Source organism: Zingiber officinale, chromosome 9A (assembly GCF_018446385.1).
Source record: "Zingiber officinale cultivar Zhangliang chromosome 9A, Zo_v1.1, whole genome shotgun sequence".
Classification (NCBI taxonomy): domain Eukaryota; kingdom Viridiplantae; phylum Streptophyta; class Magnoliopsida; order Zingiberales; family Zingiberaceae; genus Zingiber; species Zingiber officinale.
In genome coordinates, this window is record NC_056002.1 from 28,894,457 (window position 1) to 28,920,207 (window position 25,751).

Sequence of the window (25,751 nt, forward strand, 5' to 3'; positions counted from 1 at the left end):
GCTACCTTTTGATAGGACCTGAAGTCTGATATGTCAGCATCGAAATCATATAAATACTTACATTGAGTTGAAGCGATTGATGAAACTTGTAAGTTTTGATCGATCGGGAAAGTGTTCATAGAAAGGGGACGGGAACGGCCTTCGGATTTTCCTAGTAACACATACGGTTAAGGCTACCATTTCAGTGGATTTTTACCTAAATTTTAATTATATAATTTAACGACGGATCTAAATGAGCATAATCACAATGAGTTCATATCAAAAGAATGTATTATTATTCGTAGGTTGCGTAATTCTTTTGTATATCCTCCAAACGAAGCTAGCGCACATGAACAACTCAGATGTCGATCAACTCTACTTTTTGTAATTTACAAACAATTAAGATACATTTAAGGTTGCAAACAAGTCAAGCCGATCCAACTTTTGTATTGGTAATCGAGCAAAATCAGGTCACGTTGAAAATGAATGAAGTGGTTAAAATAATTATTCAAGCTTCATCGTTTTTTAATTGAGTTTGAGTTTATTCAAAATTGAGATTGATCATTTTGATATTATGAGCTTGATTAGTTGTGAATTTTATAAATTAATTTATGTTATCCATAAATTTACATCACCAGTAGTTGAGCGTAGCATATGTGCTCCAGAGTTGATCCGACTTTATAAAAAATTAATTATCAGGATAAATTCAAAAGCACAAATAATTCCTTGTCCAACAATCAATGTCCTAGATTTTCCATCTTAATAGAAAAAAATCTCTACCATACACCGTAGCTATGAATCAAACCATAAGTATTTGAGAATTACTGGAGCACCTCTACCACAGTACTGTAGCATGAGGTTTGATAATTTTTATTCATATGGCAAAGGTGATTTAATTTACTCACCCCAAATACCGCTTCACTATTGGTCCCACAGCAAGTTGAAGACAATAAATTAGGATGATCGGACAATCTCTCTAGGTTAAAGGAATATTGTTCCCTATGGGATTATTCTAGAGGATTTGATCTCTATATATTCTCACGTGATAATCTATCATCCAAGAACTAATTCGACTATGCTTATAGGAACTTCAATTTGTATTTATTACGGTCAAAGATGATAACCATTACCCAGAGAATCTCTCGAGGACCTATGTAATTCAGTAGGGAAATAAATCATAGAGGTACTATAGGATGGGTTCATTTTTTATCGATCGAGACGATCGACGATAGACGTTAACAAACTGAGGAGTATGTTCAAATTTACTTAGTTAATTAACCTGGAGTATATTAAATAAATACAAATAAATTTTAACATCAAGTTTGATCATCGACTCTAGAGTTACATTTTATCTAAAGAATTAATTTTAATTATTTTCTAATCTTCTCGGTATAAATTATATAACTAATTTTATTATTTTATTTAAATGTGTTGGGAGATTGTTAGCGCAATTGTTTCTGGGTCAAAATTGACCAATTTAACTAAGCTCGAGTGGAGTCGAGCTTGAATTTCAATGTTTGGACAATATGTTACATGTTTACAATATGCTGTAAGACATATAAGAGAAAAGCCAAGTAGGTCATGGAGGACCAATACTTGACTGGTAAAGTCCTAAAAGAAGTCAAGTAGGTCATGAACAACCAGTACTTGACTGATAAAGTTCTAACTAGGTGTTAGGCAAAATAAATTTCTAAATCAGAGGTAAGGTAAGGTAAGGCAAGACAATTCCTAACTCGACGTCGATTAGGTAAAGGGAAGTCCAAATAGGTCAAGGAGGACTACACGTTGGCAAATAAAGTCCTAACTGTAGTTAGGCAAAGGAAAAATTCAAATGGGTCGGGAAGAACCGCACGTTGATAAGGAAAATCCAAGTGGGTCAAGGAGGACTGCACGTTGGCAAGGAAAGTCTAAATTATGGTTAGGCGAGCAAAGTCCAAATGGATCAAGGAGAATCACACGTTAGCAAGGTAAAGTCCTAACTACGGTTAGGCAAGAGGAAAATCCAAGTAAATCGAGAACCGTACTTGGTGATCGGAAGTCCAACGGAAAGTTGGCAAAGGCCAAGTGGGTCAAAAGATTGATCGGACACTTGGTGGAGAAGTCCCAACAAATCACGGTTGATCGGAGATTGGAGAAGGGAACCTTAAATTTGGGTTAAGCAAGTTAGGATTAGGTAATCGATCAGGTGATCGATTGAGACCCGTGCTAATTGATCAGTTGATCGATTAAGTACATCTCTTCGTGAAGAGCATGGTGAATCGACCAGGCTTGAACTTAATCGATCAAGTGATCGATTAGAAGCTGGTTTTTGTGAAGAACAGTGCATTGCACTATGTTGAATCAATTGGGAGAATTCCAATTGATTGAGGATATCGCAAGAGGCTTAATTGATTAGCTAATCAATTAAATTTGTTCGCGAACGAACAGAAAACTTCTGAATCGAACAAGTGATTGATTGAAGCTGTTTGATCGATTTGGAAAAACTCACGAGTGAACAAAAGACTTCATAATTGATTGAGCTGTCAATTAAGAAAAAACGTAATCAATTGGTTAATCGATTAAGTGACGAAGAAAAGAATCGTTGTGAGGTTTGGACGGCTGGATATGCTCAGATTTGATGTGGCAATCAATTGAGGGTAAGACCAATAGATTGAGAGCCCTAATCCGCTAGATATAAAAGCGACGACGACGATTCAAACGCAACTCTTTTTCTCTGATTCTTTTCGCCAGTTTTTGAAGGTTCTTGGAGCAAAGTGTTATTGTATTTCCAAGTATCAAGAGGCGATCTACATCAACAAGAGATCAAAAACAAAGTTTTCTCGTTATATTTTTTATTGTATTTCTCTTGTATTTCTCGTGTTGGAGTTTGTACAAGAATTCTCCACCTCCTAGAAGGAGGATTTCATAGTGTACTATGAGTGAAGAGAGTGGACCCTTAAATTAGTTATCTCAAGAGGGTGAATACCAAGTAAAATCAAGTTTGTTAGTATTTACTTCGAATTTCTATTATAACAAATCATTGACGAAATAATTGGAGTTAACCACCCCTTAACTTACCGGAGTGTTCTAACAAAATGTAATTTCATTTGGTTTATAAGTAAATTCATAAACCTAGCAGAAGACAAATAATACATCACTCATAATAAACATCACTTTAATTATTTGTTACATAGGAAATTTAATATTTGACAATGAAATTTTTTGATGATTTTAATATTTGTTTTTTAATGTATAATTCATATTTTTGAATTTTATGATCAATTGCATAATATATTTCGATTTGGTAATATTTTTAAAACGCCAATTAAATCGGTTAAACCATTTTGTATAGAAAAATTAGGATGATAAATAAATCGAATATTCATGAATAGATTTCTTACTTTGTAAAATCTTATTTAACTTCCTTTGATATTAAATAAATAAATAAATTTAAATAACTCGTTAAATTAAAAAAAATAAGTATAGTAAATATATTATACATATAGGAACAAAAGAAAATTATAAAAATAAATTTAAATATATATGTATTGAGCTGATTAATATTGATGAATAATATTTGTGAAAAATATTTATATATAATATTCATGAGCTATGTTTATTAATAAAACAAAATACTAAATAAAAATAAATAAATGAGTAAATTAGTTTAGATTATCTAGATTTTTTAAATTTAATTATCAATCAACTAAAATTTCAAATAATTAAATTAAAAATTTGATACCATCTAAATCAATCAAACTTAAATTAAATTAAAATTAAAATTAAAATTTAAAAATATTTTAATGGCTTAATTTATTTTAGGATTATTCCGGCAGGTTTACAGTATGGGATAAAAGGAATTTAGTAGCAGATGCTCAGCCGGATGGTTTGGACCGAGATGAGCGGGACTCCGAACCGAGGTGATAACTCGACCCCGAACCAGTTTCGTCCGAACCAGAGAAGAGCTCAGCCAACCGCTGCCGCACGACCTCCGGCGAGAACCTCACCGCCTCGCCCTCCTCTAGCGCCGCGCTCCAGTGCTGGTAGAACCCCCGATACGCCGGAAGCACCATCACGCGCACTGCCTCCCTCACCTCCTCTCTCATCCCTGCGTCCGTCACCACCCACCCAGCCTGCGCGGCGCATGCAGCCTCCACCGCTGCGACGAATGCCCGCATCCGCTCCCGCGCCTCTTCGGCGCTGACCTCCGCCGCTGGTTCCTCCGCAGCCACCTGCCCCCACGCGATCCTCTCGAACCTCGCTGCGTGCTGCCTCGCCTTCGCGGCGTGCCGCGCCAGCCACTCCTCGCCCAATAGCCCCCTCAGCCGGCAGTGGCGGACGGTGTTCACGATGAACTGGAGGTTGTTCGCCAAAAAGAGGTACGATTGGCCGGCGTCCCGGTACGCTGCGGCCTTGCCCTCGAGCTTGCAGAGGAGCACCAGGATCAGCCACGCCAACCGTCCAGCGATCCCGGATCGATTACTGTCGGAGGAGGCGGACGATGAGGAGGAGAAGGAGAAGGAGGACCCGAACGACGACGTCCTTGTCTCCACTGCCGCCGAAGAGTCCGAGGCATCGAAAAAGAAATCCGGGTGGAGGCTAGGCGTTTGAAAGGGCAACTCTTCGTAGATCTCGGCGAGGGTGAAATCGTGGTCGGAGAGCTCGGCAATGTAATTCATCGCGCGACGAGTGAGCGGGGGAATCCCTCCGCCGGGAGTGATCACCTTGGAGTGCTCTTTTTGGACCGCCGCCTCGAAATCGGCGAGCGTGGCGCGGACGACCTCGGCGAGCTTGGTGAGCGAGGTTAGTGCTTGGTCCCGGACGGCGGCCGTGGACACGAACGAGAACACCGTGTTGATCTCGGGCAGTAGCTTGGAGACGGCTTCGTAGAGCTCCAGGATCAAGAAAATCTTCTCCGTCGACCGTTTGGATTTCGTGACCAAATCCGGAAAACGGAGGAACTCCCTGGCCGCCTCTCCGGCGACGTCTACGAACACGGCTTCCCTTATGGTATCGAAGCCGGAGAAAACGTGGTCCAGGAGTATCCTCTCCCCGGCGAACAGAGTGGTGACGGCCACGTGCGAGGCGGCGAGCCAAGATCGGATTTTTATCTCGAGCAGCGGCCAATCGAGTTTGTGGATGTGAGAATTAGGCGCGAGCGGCTCGAACCCAAGGCGGTAGAGGCCCTCGTCGACGATGGACTTCCGGAGTTCCTTGTAGACCCGGACGCACTCCTTGCCGTACCCGACGGAGATCATGGTATCGGCAATGGCGTGGAGGTCCGCCATGGCTTCGGCCGCCTCGTGCTCGACCTCTCGAATGGAATCTCCGGCGGCTCGGACCTCCTCCTCCTCCTCCTCCTCCTCCTCCTCAGCCTCGTCGGAGACGATGGATTGGGTGGAGGAGCGGGCAGAGACGGACTCGGGATCTAGGAGGTCGCGGTTGGCGGCGAGGATCCGATATAACTCCTCCTCGAGGCGACCCATGGCGGACTGCAGCACAGTTTGTCCGCTCACCAACACCGACTTCACCTCCGGCGAGCTCCCAACGGAGGCAAAGTGCAGCATGGTCCGGTGGACGACGCGGACGGCCGCGAGGAACTCGCGCGCCTCCGCTCGATCACCATCGAACAATGAAGCAATCTTGTCGTCGGGGCGCCACCTGGCCACTACAGCCTCCGCCGCCATGTACTCCGCCATCAACGCGTCCGAGGAAGCCAGCGGCAGAGACCAAGGAGACGCAACCGGAGACGGACCACCGCGATGGTGGTGGCTATGGCCATGTCGACCGAAGGAATAGGAAGGCAAGAGGCTCATCATCCCCTTCCTCGGCATGCTCGCTTGCCTCTCTTCCTCGATCGCTCTGTAAGCTTCGTTCAATTACGCAGCACTGAAAGTCAGCATTTATAGATTCTGCAGCAGGATGAATCACCATTGTTGGACTGTTCAACAAGGATGGAAATTTCCCAAGTCTTCCGCGGGATCTAAAGATCTTTGATTCTGTGGAGAGGATTTGATTTGGTTTGGTTGTTGCTTAGAAGCTTCCAGATGTGTGGGCGACGTAGTTTGGATAGTTTGACCACTGGACGTTGACTTGTGATAGCATGAAAACTTTCACTCCAATGAAGAGGGGTAGGAATGGAAGGGAAGGAATGCCACTGACACACAAAAAAGTTGACAAGTGGCAAGATAGAAAATCATTAAGAGAAAGATATTTAATTGGACAAGTGGCACCGTTATTTTCGAGCAATTAATTTGGACAAGTGGCACCGTTATTTTCGAGCAACTGTGCTAATACGTGGATTTATAATAACCACATACTATTACGAATCCATAATAAACGTTATAGTAATATCCGTATATTAAAGATGAATGAATATATAGTAAAATTAATAAATTATCAATATTAACATTCAGATAAATATGAATATGTCTTGAAAAAAGAATATATTAATATAATAGATAACATGTTATTTAAAGATGTAATATATATTAATGTTAGCATTTTATTTTGAAAAAAAATCTATCTCGGATAAAAATTACTTTAATAAAATTATTTGGTATGTTTTTTTAAAAAACTTTTCTTTTAAAGAATGATATTTTGCTGGATTGTGTTTAATTGGGGAGTTTAGTGTGTGAACCGGCCCCGGGCATTTAATGATTCCGCACCACGTGTGAAAATGGAAGAAGGAAAGGAGCTTGTACGTTTAATTTCTAAGAATTTTATTTTACTTTTGTTTCTTTTGAAACAGATTTTTTTAAGAAAAATATTTTTGTAGTGTTTTTAACATTTTAAATGATAAAAAAAATTATGGTCAGTAGACTTTTTAATTAACAAAAATATAAATATTTTTAAAATGTGAATTATCATCAATCAATATATTATTTTTGTAAAATGATAATATAAATATTTTTCTCATATTATATTGATAAACTAAATAAAATCAATAATTTTGATCTATTGTTTAATGGACAGTTGATAAATTATCTTCCATCAATATATTATTTTAATTGTTATAGAACTTTCGATATTTGCGTTGTTAATAAACAAACAAATAGACGACAAAACTACAAAATATAGTATTAAAAGATAATTAAAAAAATGAAAAATATTATTTTTATTTTTTTTTCATCGACTAAGTCAAGAATCGAGCATAAATGAAAATGAGGTCAAATGTGACCTAACTAGTGAAGGTATACCTTCTTGTTCAACTTAATCGAGTCAATTAGTTAGACTTTTTTAAATTAATATCTACGATAAAAAGACTAAGATAAGAGCACTAGAGGTTATTAAGATAGCTTAGAATCGAGTCTAAAAGTAAGAGTTATCGTGCACAGACTCATTCAGCACAAGGTCGAGCACAAAATCAGGCAGCGTATAAAAACCACTAAAAGTAATACATCAACGTATTTTTTTCTTTGTGGAAAATTGAGATTATTCAATTGAAATTATATGCTTCAAACTTGTTCACGGCCAATTGGACATCACTTTTGTTGGAAGTGGTCCTTATGTTTTAATAATGAATAAAAAAAATTGATAGTTACTCAAAAATATTTTTTTTATAAATCATCTATAAGAATAATAAATACTCTTTATTTACTAATTTATGGAGTGCTCATTTATCTTAATTAACTTCTTTTGTATGAGTATATTTACTTAACAACTTTGCAAGAATAAATTATCCAAATATTACGTATAAGATGAGAAATCAGTTCGAATTAAATAAATTATTTTTTCTTAACAAATTGAATCAATGAAAGTTTATTATTAAAATCGAATAAATATAAAATCAGTTAATTTAGCCAGTTAACAAATTAATTAAAATTTTCTTTATAAGTCATTGTTATATTGGATAATTGAATCCACCAATTGGCAATTAAGAATCGAGTCAGGATATAAGAATCAATTGATACCGATTTAGGTACATCAGGTAACTATGTATAACGTAACAATTGATTGATACCAATTCAATTTAATCAATTTCTAAATTTTAAAATCAAATTATCCAAATAACCAAAATAATAAAAAAATAAAAAAACTAAATTAACCAATTTTAATCACTTGTATTGATTATTTTGATTTAATTGATATTTTACTCCCCGAGTTACATACATATATGAATGCAATGATATAGTGCATAGTATAGGCCAATCCTAACAAGATCCGGAAGCATCACTTAAATGATATAGTGTTTAAAAAATAGATAATTATCTAAATGTTATATATAATTAGACAGAGCAATAATTCAAAATCGAATAAAAAAATTATTTGTTTTGAGCAAAACAAATTTTTATTTATTATTAAAATTGAACAAATCGAACAAACATAAAATTAATTACTTTGTCGGTTATTAAATTAAAGAAACGTTTCTTTATTAGTTGATTGCTATTATATATTAGCCGATTGATATTAAATAATGGAATCCACCCATCGATAATTGAGAGTTAGTAGGGATTTAAGAATTGATTGATACTTATTTAGGTACATCAATCAACTGTTCATAATATATTAATCGATTGATACTAATTCGATTTAATCAATTTAATAAATTTTAAAATTAAATCTGAATAAATTAAAATAATAAAAAAAAATTCTAAATGGACCGAATCGAAATTCTGACTTTGATCAATTCTATTGATTATTTCGATTTAATTAATATTTTACTCCCCTAGTTACATCCACTATTATTTATATGTATATTTATTTGTTTATTATTTTTAAGGGTAAGTTGATATTTTTTTAATTTAGTGTTTAGAGTTTTTTAACTTAACTATATAAACATTTATATTTGATATTTCTAAAATTAATTTTTCTAGAGTTAATAATATAACTAGCTTTTTCCTTTTCTTAATTTCTACATGATATCAGGTAGCGGTTATCCTTCTGTGACCTAATTTTTTTTGTCGCTCTTATTAGTATTTCCTATAGAGCCGTCAATTTGGATTGGGTCTGTCGGGTTAATCCGCCCCATCTAATAATTAAGTGGATTGGGTTGGAATTTTATCAACCCAAGCTCGCCGCGGGCCGACCCGCCTAGGCCCGCGATCCGCGTAAGTTGGCTTGTGATGGACTTGGGTTGATCCGCGGATTGAGAAACACATGTAAACTAAGTTTTATACCAATTTATTATCTGTCTTTATTATAATTTTGAAATAAAAATAGTACTTTTCATCCTAAATAAATAATCATTTATGTCCATTTATATTTAAAATACATGTTTATGGATATATTTGATTGATAAAATATTTTCGAAGTAAAACGTTGAATATATGAAATATTTTTTTAAAAAAATTGATGGGCCCGTGGGTTGGCCCGCCAAACCCGCAACCTGTCTTAGATTGGGTTGGGTTAGAAATTTCCCAACCTGCCAAGTTGACGGGTTGGCCCGCCCCACCAAATGGTTGGCCCACCACGGGTCGACCCGGTCCGCCACAGGTTTGCCCGTATGACAGCTCTAATTTTTTGTTGTCGCTGATGTCTCCTCCTGTACTGCCGACTTCAGTGTCGATGACATTTTTTGTCGATATCGACGTTGACATCCTTTTCTATCGATTTTAGGGTCGACGCCCGTTTGTTGATTTCGACACTGATACTCTTTTTTGTCGATTTTGGTGCCGACGCCCTGTGTTACCAATTTCAGCACCGATGTCCTTTTTTGCCAGTTTCAACACTGACGCCTTATGCTGTCAATTTTATACGTCAACATCCTTTTCTGTCTCAAATTCTTTGTGTGACCATGGGTTGTCCTAACACTAGTTTTTGTTGATCGTACAGATATGTATCCGTACAGTTTAGTTGTTTTGAGCATTATTCGTTTTGTCATCATGTCTGTCGAATAGATGCTTTATGAAAATTGATCAGTATATGTTGGAGCAGTTTCAACAATTCCTTGCTTCACAACCATCTGCCATGTTAGCTTCTTTTTATATAGGTTTATCATCGTCTAGTATTTCAAGTATATCTTTATCCTTGTAGATTTTGGACTCTAGTGTCTTTCATCATATGTCATCTAATTTATCATCTTTTGTTTCTTTTTCTCCCAGTTTATCTATATTTATTGTGACTGCTAATGGTACTCCTATATCTAGGTATTGGTTCAATTGTTACATCTTATTTATCTCTTACTGATGTTTATTATATTCCGAGTCTTACTTTAAATCTTATTTTTGCTAGTCAATTATGTGAGTCTGAATACCTAGTCTCTTTTTCTATCTAATTGTTATGTTCAGGACCCATGATCTTAGAGGCTGATTGGGACAGACTATAAGTAAGGAGAACTCTATGTTTTAGATCAACTCAAAATACCAGAAGTTTTAGCTTTGAGTGTGGATTTATCTTCTTTTTGTCTGAGTTATTCATCTTTTTATTTTTATTTGTGACACTCTCATTTAGGTCATGTTTTAGCATTTTATTTGTAATTTTTATCTTTTACAGGAGTATTAAGACCTTTAAAAAGTTTTAATATTTCTAATTGTAGTGGTTGTAAATTGGTCAAATTTTCTACTTTACCATTTTCTAAAGTCTTTTCTTTTTCTTTTGCTCCATTCGATTTTATTTATTTTGATGTATAGGGAGACTCTCCTATTCTTTCAGGGGGGAGAGTTACGGTATTATATTTTATTTATTGGCGATTGCACTCGTTACTTTTGTATCTATCTTATAAAACACATGTCCGATTATCTTACCATTTTTAATAACTTTAAAGTTTTTTTTGTAAAAACTTAAAATTCTAGTGTCATAAAGTGTTTTCGTTGTAATTTGGGGGTGCATACACTTCGAATCATTTTTCACATTTACTTACTACTGGTGGTACTATTTATCAAACTTCGTGTATAGATATTCCTAAACAGAATAATATGGCTAAACGGAAACATAGACATCTTGTTGAAACAACCCATTTATTTTTATTGTCTGCCAGTGTTCCTAGTACCTTTTGGGGGAAGCAATACTTAATATTGCTCACGTGATTAATAGAATTCCAATCTCACATAATTCAGGCTTGTCATTTTTTTTGAAAAATTGTATGGACATGCTCCTATCTATTCCTTTTTGTATGCTTTTTTGTCGTACTTGCTTCGTCCTTCGTCCACATGTCGAGCGTAATAGGTTAGTCTCTCGGTCTACTCTTTGTGTCTTTTGTTATGATGTTAGTCAAAAAGGATATTGTTATTTTGATTTCGTTAGTCAAAATTGTATGTATTTTGTTATGTTGTGTTTCTTGAGCATATTTTATTTTGTTCTATTTTGGCTAATTCGCATAATATAACAAAGTCAAATACGCTTTACATTGATGCTTTTAATTAATATTGACACTGAGGAAGCTTCACTCACAACTACTACTGGTAGCTCAACTAAATCTGGTACTTTGTTTCCTAAGATATTCGTTTCACACACTCATTCTTCTGTCACAACCAATCATCTCCCGATATTACGGATGATTATTCTATTCATTGTCATTAATCCACTTATATTCGTAAGTCTACTAAACTATCAGAACTAATTTTTATAAATCAATTCTTCTTTCCCTAAATCTCTCCTTATATTAGTTCACCTCATATAAAGGACTTAGCTCACGCAACGTTGATGCACCGTCGCTAGTAGGGGTGTAATCGAGCCGAGCCGAGCTGAGCCGAACTCTTAAATGTTTGAGCTTGGCTCGTTTATAATCGAGCCGAGTTCGAGCTTTATTTAACGAATATATTCATGGCTCACGAGCTTATTCGAACTTTTATCGAGTCTAAACGAGCTTAATAAATATAAATCATAAATTTAAATATTCATTAAAAACTAAATTATATATTTAGAGAAAATTATAATATTATTATTAAAATTTATAATTTTATTCTAATAAATAAATTTAATATATTTGTCTATATTTTTCCATAAGTAGAGTGTAAAATCTATAAATTCAATATCAAAACTATTATTTTTTTATTTAAAAGTTGTTTAATGAGCTTAACGAATGTGTTCATGAGCTAACGAGTCGAATATTGCGAAGCTTGAGCTTGGTTTGTTTATCTTAACGAGCCTCATTAAACAAGCTCAAACGAGTTTTTATCGAATCGAGCTTCGAATAGCTCACAAGCGGCTTGATTCATTTATGTCCCTAGTCGCTAGTTAATATAATATATACTTGACCTGACATGTTATTTAAAGATGTAATATATATTAATGTTAACATTTTATTTTGAAAAAAAATCATCTCAAATAAAAATTACTCTAATAAAATATTTTAAGATTGAAAATTTTTGCTGGATTGTGTTTAATTGGCGAGTTTGGTGTGTGTGAACGGTCGCGGGCATTTAATGATTCGCACCACGTGTGAAAATGGAAGAAGGAAAGGAGATTGTACGTTTAATTTCCAAGATTTTTTTTTTTTTAACTTTTGTTTCTTTTGAAACAGATTCTTTTAAGGAAAACATTTTTTTTAGTGTTTTTAACATTTTAAATGATAAAAAATTATGGTCAGTAGACTTTTTAATATAAATATTTTTAAAATGCGAATTATCGTCAATCAATATATTATTTTTGCAAAATGATAATATAAATATTTTTCTCATATTAAATTGATAAACTAAATAAAATCAATAATTTTGATCTATTGTTTAATGGGCAGTTGATAAATTATCTTCCATCAATATATTATTTTAATTATTATAGAACTTTCGATATTTGCGTTGTTAATAAACAAACAAATAGACGACAAACCTACAAATTATAGTATTAAAAGATAATGAAAAGTATTATTTTCATTTTTTTTCATAGACTAAGTCAAGAATCGAGCATAAATGAAAATGAGGTCAAATGTGACTTAACTAGTGAAGGTATACCTTCTTGTTCACAGTTGATTATTTGGGGACGCTCTACAGGCTCAGTCAGACACAGGTCGAGCACAAAATCAGGCAGCGTATAAAAACCACTAAAAGTAATACATCAACGTTTTTTTTTCTTTGTGGAAAATTGAGATTATTCAATTGAAATTATATGCTTCAAACTTGTTCACGGCCAATTGGACATCACTTTTGTTGGAAGTGGTCCTTGTATTTTAATAATGAATAAAAAAATGGATAGTTACTCAAAAATATCTTTTTTTTTTTTGCTTATAAATCATCTTTAAGAATAATAAATACTCTTTATTTACTAATTTATGGAGTGCTCATTTCTCTTAAATAACTTCTTTTGTATGAATATATTTACTTAACAACTTTGCAAGAATAAATTATCTAAATGCTACACATAAGATGAGAAATCAGTTCAAAGTAGAATATAATAATTCTTTTTTTTTTTACAAATTGAATCAATCAAATTTTATTATTAATATCGATTAAATATAAAATCAGTTAATTTTGCTAGTTACCAAATTAACTAAATTTTTTTTATAAGTCGATTGTTATTGTATATTAGTCGATTGATATTGGATAATTGAATCCATCAATTGACAATTAAGAGTCAAGTCATATATATCAATCAACTGCCTACAACATAACAATTCGATTTAATCAATTTTTAAATTTTAAAATTGAATTATCCAAATAAACCAAAATAATAAAAAACTAAAAAAAATCTAAATTAACCAATTTTAATCGATTGTATTGATTATTGTGATTTAGTTGATATTTTACTCCCCTAATTATATGCATGCATGCATGCATGAATACATCATTTAGGGCAATCCTAAAGACATCCCGAATCATATAGGCCAATCCTAAAGAGATCCTGAAGTGATGGTTATCGCTTGAAATGATATAGTGTTTAAAAGATAGACAATGATCTAAATGTTGTATATAAGACTGAGCAATAATTCAAAATCGAATAAAAAATTATTTGTTTTGAACAAATCAAACTTTAATTTATTATTAAAATTAGACAAATCAAACAAACATAAAATTAATTACTTTGTCGGTTATCAATTTAACGGAACTTTTCTTTATTAGTTGATTGTTATTATATGTTAGTCGATTGATATTAGATAATCGAATCCACCCATTGATAAGTGAGAGTTGAGTTAATATTTAAGAATTGATTGATATTGATTTAGGTAGATCAATCACTCTTTACAACATAATAATCGAGTGATACTAATTCGATTTAAAAAATTTAATCAATTTCTAAATTTTAAAATCAAATCCGAACGAAATAAATTGAAATAATAACAAAATCTAAATTAACCAAATTGAACATCTGACTTTGATCAATCCTATTGATTATTTCGATTTAATTGATATTTTACTCCCTTAGTTATATGCATGAATACGGTTAGATTGTTTATATATATTTATTTGTTTCTTATTTTTTGAGATAATTTGTTTTTTTTTATTTAGTATTTAGAGTTTCTTAACTTAAGTATATCAGGATTTATACTCTATATTTCTAAGATTGATTTTTTAAGTTAATATATAATATGATTAGCTTTTTTCTCTTATTAATTTCTACATGGTATCAGAGTAGTTATCTTTCTCTGATCTAATTTTTCTGCCGCCTTGTTACTGCTTCATGTTGTCACTGCTGTCTCCTATTACTACTGTCGATTTTGGTGCCGACATCCTTTGTTATCGATTCCGGTGTCGATGTCCTTTTCTATCAATTTTGACACCGATGTCCTTTTATATTTATTTCGACGCCAACGCTCTTCTTTGCCGATTTTGATGTCGACGCTCTATGCTACCGATTTTGACACCAATGTCTTTTTTTGTCAGTTTCAACACCGATGCCCTATGCTATAGATTTCTACGCTAACATCCTTTTGTATCTCAAATTCTTTATGTGACCACGGGTTGTCCTAACACTAGTTTTTACTGATCGTACAGATGTATATCCGTACAGTTTGGTTATTTTAAGTATTATTCATTTATTATCATGTCTGGTCATACATATGCTTTATGAAAATTGATCTGTATATGTTGGAGCAGTTTCAATAGTTCCTTCCTTCACAACCCTCTGCTATGTCAGCTTCCTCTCATATATGTTTGTCATTATCTAGTATTTCAGGTATATCTTCATCCTTGTGGATTTTGAACTCTAGTTTCTCCCATCATATGTCATCTAATTTATTATCTTTTGTTTATTTTTCTCCCAATTTATCTATATCTATTGTGACTGCTGATGGTACTCCTATGCCATTAGTAGGTGTTGGTTTAATTGTTACATCTTATTTATCTCTTACTGATGTTTATTATATTCCGAGTCTTACTTTAAATCTTATATTTGCTAGTCAATTATGTGAGTCTGGATACCTAGTCTCTTTTTTTCTATTTAATTGTTATGTTCAGGACCCGCGATCTTAAAGGCTGATTGGGACAAGCCATAGGCAAGAAGGACTCTATGTTTTAGATCAACTCGAAGTAACAGAAGTTTTAGCTTTGAGTATAAATTTATCTTCTTTTCGGTTGAGTTGTTCATCTTTTTATTTTTATTTATGACATTCTCACTTAGGTCATGTTTTAACATCTCGCTTGTAGTTTTTAGCTTCTATAGGAGTATTAGGACATTTACAAAGTTTTGATATTTCTGATTATAGTGATTGTAAACTGACCAAATTTCTGCTTTACTATTCTCTAAAAGTCTTTTCTTTTTATTCTGCTCTATTTGATCTTATCCATTCTGATGTATGAGAACCCTCTCATATTCCTGCAAAAGGGGAGAGTCAAAATATTATATTTTATTTATTGATGATTGTACTCATTACTCTTGGGTCTATCTTATGAAATACAAGTCTGATTATCTTATCATTTTCAACAATTTTAGAATTTTTGTGAAACTCAACATTCTAGTGTCATAAAGTGTTTTCATTGTGATTTGAATGGTGAATACACTTTAAATCATTTTTCACATTTACTTGCTTCTGATGATATTATTCATCAAACTTCGTGTACAGATACTCCTGAACAGAATAGTATGGCTGAACGGAAACACAGGCATCCTGTTGAAACAACCCATTCATTTTTATTATCTGCTAGTGTTCCTAGTGCCTTTTGGGGGGAAGCAATCCTTAATGTTGTTCACATAATTAATAGAATTTCAATCTCATATAATTCAAGCTTATCATCTTTTAAAAACTTATATAGGCATGCTCCTCTCTATTCCTTCGTGTGTTTTTGGTTGTACTTGCTTCGTCCTTCGTCCATATGTTGAGCGTAATAAGTTAGCCTCTCGGTATGCTTTTTGTGTCTTTTGGATTATAGTGTTAGTCAAAAAAGATATCATTATTTTGATCATGTTAGTCAAAAATTATATGTATCTCGTCATGTTGTGTTTCTTGAGTATATTCTATTTTTTCTATTCTGGATAGTTCACATAATATGACAAAGTCAAATCTGCTTTGTATTGATGCTTTTAATACTGACACTGAGGAAGCTTCACCTATAGCTACTATTGGTAGCTCAACTAAATTTGGTACTTTGGTTCTCGAGATATCCGTTCCACATGTTCTTCCTTCTGCCACTACCCACCCATCTCCTAAGGTTACGGATGATCCTTCTCTTCACCGTCGTCAATCCTCTCATGTTCGTAAGTATACTAAACTACTAGATTTTACTTACTTTTGTTATTCTTGTTCTTTTGCTTCATTTGTTATATCTGTTCATTGTCTTTATGTGTTTGTATCCTATTGAGAAGTCGTTCGTAACCCAGTTTGGTAGAGTGCTATAGTTGAGGAACTGACTGTTTTGTATCAAACTTATACATGAGATTTGGTAACATTACCATCAGGAAAACATATCATTGGTTCTCGTTGGGTATATAAGATCATAATTAAATCTGATAGATTTATTGAATGATACAAAGCTCATCTTGTTATTAAAAGTTATTCTCAAGATTATGACATGGATCATAAGGAAACATTTACTCCTGTTATAAAAATGACGACTGTTCATACTTTGATTGTTGTTGCTTCTGTTTGTTGATGGAGAATATCTTAGATGGATATTAAGAATGCATTTCTAAATGGTGATCTTCATGAAGAAGTTTATATGACATCTCCTCTTGGTATTTCACACTAACCTGGTGAAGTTTGTAGGCTTCGTAAAGTGCTTTATGGTCTCAAATAAATACCTCGTGCTTGGTTTGAGAAATTCTCTAGAGTGATTACTTCGCTTGATTTTCATCCTAGTAATCATGATACAACATTATTTGTTAGTTTTACGAGTGCAGGTTACATTCTTTTATCATTATATATGTTGATGACATGATTATTACTAGTGATGATTCTGATGAAATTGCTTCCTTAAAATCTAAGTTGGCTTGTTGTTTTGCTATGAAAGACTTCGGTATACTACACTACTTTCTAGGCATTGAGGTCACTTATTCATCGAAAAGTTATCTTTTATCCCAATCAAAGTATATATATCTGATTTGTTTGAGCATACTCATCTTATTGATAATAGAGTCGTTGATACTTCTATTGAGACTAATGCTCGATATTCTCCATTTGATGACTCACTTTTGCCCGATCCTAGTTTGTACAGACCTATTGTTGGAAGCTTAGTTTATCTCACCTAACTCGTCTAGATATTATATATATTGTTCACGTGGTTAAACAATTTATCGCTGCACCAATTACAGTTCATTAGACTGTTGTACTTTGTATTCTCAAGTATCTTTGGGACACTTAATTTCAAAGCCTTTTATTTCTTTCTACTTTATCTCTGGAGTTACGTGCATACTATGATGCTGATTGGACTGGTGATCCTACAAATCGCAAATCTACCACTGATTTTTGTATTTTTCTTGGTGATTATCTCATTTCTTGGAAGAGTAAGAAACAAGATGTTATTTCTAGATTTTTCACGGAAGTTGAATATCGTGTCATACCCTCAACTACTTGTGAGATAGTTTGGTTGCTTGCGGATATGAGTATCTCTCCCTACTCCATTATATTATGGTAATAAGAGTATTATTTAAATTACGCATAATTGAGTTTTTCATGAGCAGATGAAATATATTAAAATTGATTGTCATATTACTCATCATCATCTTCAAATTAACACCATTACATTACATTTTATTCATTCAAATCTACATATTACTAATATATTTATCAAAGCACATTTCGCTTCAAGCTTTTGTTTCTTATCTGACAAACTTTCAATGCTTCTAACTGTAGCATCGTGAATTTGAGGGGGAATATAATCTTAGATTATATATATTTATTTATTTATAATTTTTAGTATAATTTGATCTTTTTCTTTTTTTATTTAGAGTTTAGAATTTCTTAACTTAGCTACGAATTTATACTTTATATTTCTAAAATTAATTTTTTAGAGTTAATAATATGACTGTCTTTTTCCTCTTTGCAAAACAAATACAATGATATACTCCAAATCGCATGGGAAAGTTCCCCAGTTAATGTTGTTGCGCGCCTTTGTCATATAGTGTTTAGACTTTTATGTAACATTTATTTGAAAAAAAAACATGGGACTTTAATTTGCTAGGAATCAAAGATTATTTTCAGATTTATATAAGTTGTCTAGAAGGAAGATATTATCATTACTATCAAAGTTTATTATGAATTTTAATTCTCAAATTTAAAGTATACATGAAAAAACAATTCATCTTAGTTTATAGGAAAGCACACTTAAATTGACAATTATACGTAAATACAAGTTGGGTGGAAGAAGACTGTTGACCATTTAAAAAAAAAAAATTAGAATTGTCACAATTCTCTTATATTTTTCTTTATTCTTAGACACCAGTGGCCTGTTCTTGACTTCAAAGTTCAAACCTTCTTTTTTCCAATCAAGATCAGTTGCAACTGAAGAAAGAATTCACAAATATACAACTCCCCAAGTAACAACCTCAAAGTCATCAGTCTTACAAAGAGCACATCCACACAGAGCCACAGAAGTTTGAATGCACGTGAAAATATGTATAAACTAATTGTAGAACCTTCATCTCCCACATGACTTGGGTGTTCTTCCTCATTACAAGATCAAGTCAAACAAAGAAAAATACAGAGATTTTTGTCAACAGCGTAGAGCATTCTCTACCTCTGGCCAAAGTCTCAATACATCAATAAAGTAAAAAGGAGAAGAAAGGCATCGCTTTCGAGTTAAAATCTTTTCTGAATTATAATACACAATCACTTTCAGAGGTTTGAATCCATATAAAGAAGGATTAGTAATGTCACTCATGCATCAAATGAAAAATAATCTGACAGACTGAGAAACTTAAATTTTTGAAATTTAGTGCCTTCAAGAAGAGCTGCTTAATTAGATTGCAAGTCACTTAATTAATCTAAGTTTATATATTTATATTCTTGTCAAGTCTAATTATGATAACTGCATAAATTTCTCGGTTAGAAGGTACATCACACGAATTTTGAGGCAAAAAACTGTTGTAGATTTTCGAGAAATCAGCTCTTATACATCTGCTAGTTGCTAAATTGGAGAGATGAGATAATTGGGATGGGTTGTTACCACCAAAGTAGCTTGAAGAAAATGATGCCTCCACCAAACTGTCATAGAAGCTCACTGACGAGTTCCTGCAAAAGATCGGCATTTAGCATCTCCTCAATATCTATAGCGATCACATCAACATCATATCTCCAGCCCAACCATGCTGTCTCAAGGATCTTGTTTTCCTGACTGCATTGTAGCTCTTTCCTTTGCTTCACCACCATTTGCCACACAGCTTCAACAATACTTTCACTGTCATATGTTGGTAGACGTAGCTTTGATATAGTAATCCCAGGGTGGACATCCAGGTATGAGGTAACTAAATCTGCTAGACTGTAATTTACAAGATCGAATAACAATCTTCGCTCTGATCTTGACCATGAAGAAATTCCACCATACTTCTTCTCGAGATCAACAAAAAGACTTTGGTCTAGAGCAAACCCGAACAAGCAGTGCTCTTTTAAGAGCTTATTGTCGTGAATACTTTTGGTTCCTGACTCCAAAAGTATGTCAAGTAGGTATGTGAAGTCTCTATCATCAATATCTCTGAATCTTGCTTCATGTAGATCTACTAAAGGTAGAAACACACAATCATCTTCTTTGCAATATTCATCGCTTAGCAAGAGAACCTGACTCTCCTCTGTACATATAGCGGCCGAGTCCATTTTTAGATGCTCAAGTTGCATTCGTAGCTCTGCAATTTAGCCAAAGTAAGCATAAACAATATAAAAAATTTAGGAGGAGAAAATCAATGGCAGTTCTGGTGGCTTGCCTTTAAGATCTGCACTCAATCTTCCAAAGCAACCTGAGCTATAAGTTTCATCTTCATACGGAGTCTCTAGAACAGAGACTGGACTAGGCTGTTCAAGGTCATTGAAGCTTAGAGGTTGTAATTTGACAATATGGTCACTTGATTTTTCCTGGAGGGATGAATTTGCATTTTAGAAATTGATATTCTTACATATGCTATAATAGCATAAATGTATGAAACTGATTCATGCATGAAACAACAAACAATAAATCTTTTTCTTGAATTAGTTGAATATATAAGTGATGGTTTATTAGACAATGATAAGATGATGAAACCAAAAGTATACAAAAGGAGAGAGCTGTTTGGTCGTGTCAGTCTATAACACCCCACAAGTGTCAACTGATGGCTGTGCCAGTGGCAAGATACATGATATTACTCCCCATACTTCTATATATATATAACATGCTTGCTACAGATCTATTTGATAACGTGAAAGGACTAGATCTTCAATCGCTATAGAATTATAATGTTTCTTAGCAATCATATCTACTAAAGAAAACTTTACCAAAGAACTAAAACAACAGAAGAGCACCTGAAGTACTATATCCTTATGATAACCATATCCATTGTCTGGTGGAACATGAAATGCAGACTTCGTCGCTTGCTCTTCCCAAGTGGTCAAAACTTTAGTTGCAGTGTTTAACTCAGTCTTGGTGATAAGATCTTCCTCATGAACTCTTTTTCTAAGTCCCTCTGAGTTAATATGAATCTCCCGTTCAGGTACCATATTTTTCACTGCGACATAGTCAGCTAGTTGATAATTATAGTTTTGGTGCTCAGATTGCTTAGCTGACAGTATGCCTAAAGAAACATAGGATTTTACATCTGCTACATCTTTGATTATAGTGGTGCTACCACCAACTCTTTTTCTGTCACCAAATTTCGCACTAACTGAAGCTAGATGTGAATTGGGTCTTGAAGAAAATCTGGAGCACCCATCTCTTGGGGCATCCTTGCAGCTAGTACCAAACTGACAACTCCAACTATCAAGAATTTCATCTCTAGATAAGTATTCCGTTGATATGTTTTTACTATTTAAAAAATCCACAGTAAATTTTCCGGTCACTTCCTCAGATAGTTCAAGAGTTTCACCAGGTGTGCTCGAGCGTTGAGAAATAAGTCCCATGTTCTGAAGCTGATGAGTCACATTCCGTCTCTCAAAATAGTGGTGGTTCAGATCCTCCATGCTCACACGAGATTTAGTTGAATACATCGACGATGGGATGAATCTATTACCCCACTCCCCAAAGGGGTCAGGGGACTGAGGAACTGAATCTGAGTGGGTGAGCTTTGCTATGTCTGGCATCATTATTGAGTACCTGTCTCCAGTGTACACAGTGACTCGAGGGCTAAAATTTAATTTGCTAAGTCTATTCCTGTTGTGCCTCATCTTTGGTGTGATCTTTCTGTAGTTTTCTTCTGAATAATTTACTTTGTGATCCATGCCATCCTTTTCATGGGGAAAAATATCTATATGTTTCTGATCATGAAACTCCTGAGTTCTCAATGCTGCAAGTTTTCTGTCTTTCTTGGAATTAAACCAGAGGTCACCATGGGTTAAAAAACTAGCCTCTGCAACCTTTTGTGCTTTCTCAAGGGTTGGTTTCAAGATAACAATGTCAGCAGGACGAACAGCAGTTCGGGATCGGGATCTGCCCCTCTGCAGCGCCAATAAATTATATGGAACAGAGCCTGTGTCTTCCTCGACATGGCATTTTCTAAGTCTTGCTGCATGTGTCTTAGAAGAGCCTGTGATTTCCTGATGCATATGAGCAAGCCTATCATTACTTTTTCCTGTTTTGGATGACCTACACTGAACTTTATCCCTCCCATTCTCGGTCCTACATTCAGATGGTTTTAGTATTGCGATCTTACTTCGATGAGATGAGGGAGCATATTTCAGATCTTGAAGATGCTTTGCAAATAAAGAGTTGGAATCTTGGAGAAGTTCCCAAAAAAGATCCTTGCTTGAATCTGAAATTCCAAATGTACCACTGAATTCTTTATATTTGTGAAACAATTCAATAGGTGATTGCCCACTTACATCCATAAAGTCCTCCCTCTCATTCCTCACATAATCTTCATATGCTCTTTGTCTATGTTTTGCCATCATATCAGAGTGACTTGCCTGCTTCCTCCTTGTGTTTGCATTGCTTATCTCAAAAACCTCTTTGAGCTCTTGACTGTCCTTATGTTTCCATTGCATCAAGTCCTCAGCATCCACATAATTTCCGAAAAGGCCTGGGATATTTGTATTCCTCTTTTGTTTGACAAGAGAGGGGCATGAATCAAGACCCATCAGCTTAGCAATTAAACTGGGTGAAGAATGCTTAGTTTCTTTCCCTTTCGACAACTCTTCCTCTATCAAATCCTTTATCAGGACTTCACTGGTTTTCTTGCATGGACTTTTCTTTATCCTATTATCAAGCTGAAAACATAAAAGCAATAGATCATGTTAGTGCAGAGTTGAACTGAAGGACTTCGATTGAAAATAGCAATACAATGGCAAGCCATATTTCGGCAGTGCAGGAAAAATTAACTGAATGAAATTGAACATCACAACTTTGGAATATAAGAACATAAAGAGGAAATCCAAACTCAAAGAATCTTCCCCTCTTAAAAACCATATGAACTTGGCAACGAGATTTATTACAAAAACATGAGAGATCACTCACAGAATGCTCTTCTGCTAAAAAACTTATGTTGCGACCAAAACCACTTGCTGTGCACGTCTCATTTAACTGTTTTTTGAAGCCATAATGACCTGAAATGAGAACATATCTTAAAATGATCATTCAAATTGTATGATACTGTAAATTTCAGGCTTGCATAGCCTGAAATAATGATGAAAAAGTAAATGTAAGTATCAGAGTACAATTTCCCTATTATGAGACAATAGCATTTCAGCACTCTTTACATAAAAACAAACAACATTTCTTCAAAATTTACAGAGGTTTTAGAAATTGAAAATTTGTAAGAAATTTATTGACCTTTAACACAAAAGTCAAAAGGAAATTAAATCTGATATAGGAAAAATTGTCTGAAAAATATTAACAGGAGGAAAAAGTAAGACTTTCAGTTAGAGAGACATGCATTCACCATATTCATCACAAAGAAAATCAGCAAAGTTCCTACAAGGAGAATTGCATATATATATATATAAAACACAGACTCAAGAATTTCAAACCACAGTTCATTTTTCAAGTTAGCGGGAAGCGAAGTTGTATTAATATGAACCTACTTTTAGACTTAATCAATTTATGCAATGGGGAAATACCACCTGTGATGATGAATGTAGAATTAAGAAATATATGGAGTAAATTATCATGCTATGAAATTGGAGGATACCTTGTCCAAACTACTAATGATTTGCATTGATGAGAATAAGAATTTAAGCGAGGTCCAATATGGCACCACAATTTAATAAAAATGAACAAGCCTTGGGTGTTGGATTTAATCTCTATTTGGTGGGCTTACAAGTTATTTGTAAGCATGCGGATTTGTGTCATTAAGAAAATCAAACCCGTTAAGTGATCTAACTAATATGGAGGATTGAGTTATTGGATGTGGAGGTTTATATATGTAGAAACTGCTAACTGAACTATTATCATTAATGGGTTGATAACGGATTTGGTCATTCATGATTGTCGTTGGATTAGGTATTCTGAAATATCCCTTCGCTCCCCATTGGTGAAGAGATTAGGCCGTCATCAACCTAACTCCTCCAAAAGACCAGCCCTCTTGTTCTTCTTACTCTTCCGCAGGATTCACAATTTCATGGACGGACGCTTTATGAAATGATGACTCTTCCACTACATTAATAAAGTTTCATCGCCACCCTTTGGTATTTATTTTTCTGTTGTAGATTCGATGTAACTAAATCCATGTTGTTTTGTTTTCCTTTATACGAGTTCATACATGTTCTAGAATTCATGCAGTCTAGGAAAACTTAACTCTAACATTGGGCCCTTTAGGGGGAGCATAACCTATGATTCTGGTCTTTTGACGTTAATGAGTTGGTTAGTTTCAACATTGAGGTAGGCCGTGGCAGCTAAGATCTCCTTTCTCATCCATTTTCTCAGAAGAACATTGAGAAGAATTTGGCTGTACAACTATAGATATTAAGAAAGCTACCATAATCAGACAGAAATTAGAGTAAATTTAGTTGCTGGGACATACAAATATGACGATTTAACAAATGTGCGAGATGATTCTAAACTTTACGCATCCTTAATATCTTTGCAGTTGAGAAATTTTTTCTTCCTTTCTGATGACATTAATTAATATCCTATTGGAATCTGATCTTGCTAGAGTTGAAAGGGGTAAACGTAATATCGAATTCAAGGGGCAAAGAGTAAATATAATAAAGATCTAAAAAATTCATAGTGACAAATGAGATGACGGGGATTGAGAAAATGACCTTCAAAGCTGGGAAAGCAAATACGGCATCAACCGGAAATTCAGTGTACCAAACCAGGGTGCGAAAAAAGTGTTTTTTTTTTCAAGCAAAAAGAAATGGCAAAACATGTCGTAGGAATAATGTACTCGTACTTCAAGCCGAGAACGACAATGGAACTAAAGAATCAATCCCTTCCCAAAAAATTACAGACAGCAGGAAGTAAGATAACAATCGATCTAGGAAAAGAAGAACTAAATGAAACAAGAAATTCTTGCATAAGTATGAAATTTCTTCAAGGCTCTTCCTCAAGTGGCACGCCAAAAAGCAGAACACCTCGATTACAAAAGGAGACGAAAAAGAAGCTCACTTGTTTTCCATGCACAGAGGGATCCGACACAGAGAAACTCCAAAAACCTAAAGAAAGATCAAAACTTGGCGACAAATTGGAGCTCCAAAAAGGAATAATTAAAAGAAGAGCACCTTCAGGTGGAGCTGGGCTCACGGAGGCCCGACGCAGGCCGAACTCCGCCGCAGCCGGTGACACCTCCCGGCAGCGCTGTCTGCTTCTCTGCTGCATTGTGCTCTTGCTCTCCTCAAGGGCTAAGCATTCCAAGTTCTCCGGCCTCGAAGGATACCTGCAAGGAGCAAGCGAAGCGGGCATCGAGAGCAGAGATTACACGGAAAAAATCGAGAGAAGAGCAATAATCGCAAGAATGATTGCAATCATTGGAGAGGGCCAACGGCCCGGAGTGGCGTGCAATGAATGAGCAACCAAGCTGCGATGCAACGAAGCGAAACGAAGCATTAAAAAGAGTCCCCAATACGACATTCGACTGTTTTCATATTACTAAGTTTAACCAATTTAATTACCCGCCTTGTAATTGGAGGAAACAATGGACCCCACTTCGATGCGGGAGTGCAACCGATGCGGGTAACCGTAACTGGGTCCGCCAATGGGCAGAGGACGTATGGATCTCGGCGCGACCAGTATCTACGAAGAAATCTGTCTTGAGATTCGTGCGAGTGGTGGATGGACAGTGATGGGCAGCGTAGGTCCTTTTGGCGCGAACAACTGCGCCCGTCGCAGCCGTCCAAGTGTCGACTCATTGCAAAGCCACGTACGTTGTGAAGATATTTACCAAAACTCATAATCAAAATAACAAAATGATTAAATTCTAAAAATAATTTCTAA

At 34.8% G+C, this 25,751-nt stretch overlaps 2 protein-coding genes across 2 annotated transcripts; both read right to left on the reverse strand.

Annotated features, from left to right (window-relative positions):
* Window positions 1-3,746: 3,746 nt before the first annotated feature.
* LOC122020532 (exocyst complex component EXO70H1-like) lies at window positions 3,747-5,844 on the reverse strand. Its single transcript, XM_042578497.1, has one exon. It carries the CDS (start codon window positions 5,790-5,792, stop codon window positions 3,834-3,836), a length of 1,959 nt encoding a protein of 652 aa, XP_042434431.1. The 5' UTR covers window positions 5,793-5,844; the 3' UTR covers window positions 3,747-3,833.
* A 13,281-nt stretch (window positions 5,845-19,125) lies between these two features.
* On the reverse strand, window positions 19,126-25,333 carry LOC122020048. Its single transcript, XM_042577768.1, has 5 exons — window positions 25,040-25,333; window positions 22,836-22,924; window positions 20,693-22,588; window positions 20,122-20,269; window positions 19,126-20,043 (listed from the first exon to the last, which is right to left on the reverse strand). The coding sequence occupies exons 1-5, from the start codon at window positions 25,218-25,220 to the stop codon at window positions 19,412-19,414; spliced, it is 2,946 nt and encodes a 981-aa protein (XP_042433702.1). The 5' UTR covers window positions 25,221-25,333; the 3' UTR covers window positions 19,126-19,411.
* Between the last annotated feature and the right edge of the window lie 418 nt (window positions 25,334-25,751).

Coding starts and splice junctions, on each gene's coding strand:
- LOC122020532 (XM_042578497.1), bottom strand. CDS start 5,792: ATGCCGAGGAAGGGGATGATGAGCCTCTTGCCTTCCTATTCCTTCGGT.
- LOC122020048 (XM_042577768.1), bottom strand. CDS start 25,220: ATGCCCGCTTCGCTTGCTCCTTGCAGGTATCCTTCGAGGCCGGAGAAC. Junction 20,270..20,692: donor ATAAGGATATAGTACTTCAG/GTGCTCTTCTGT, acceptor TCATCCCTCCAG/GAAAAATCAAGTGACCATAT. Junction 20,044..20,121: donor ATTGAGTGCAGATCTTAAAG/GCAAGCCACCAG, acceptor GCTAAATTGCAG/AGCTACGAATGCAACTTGAG.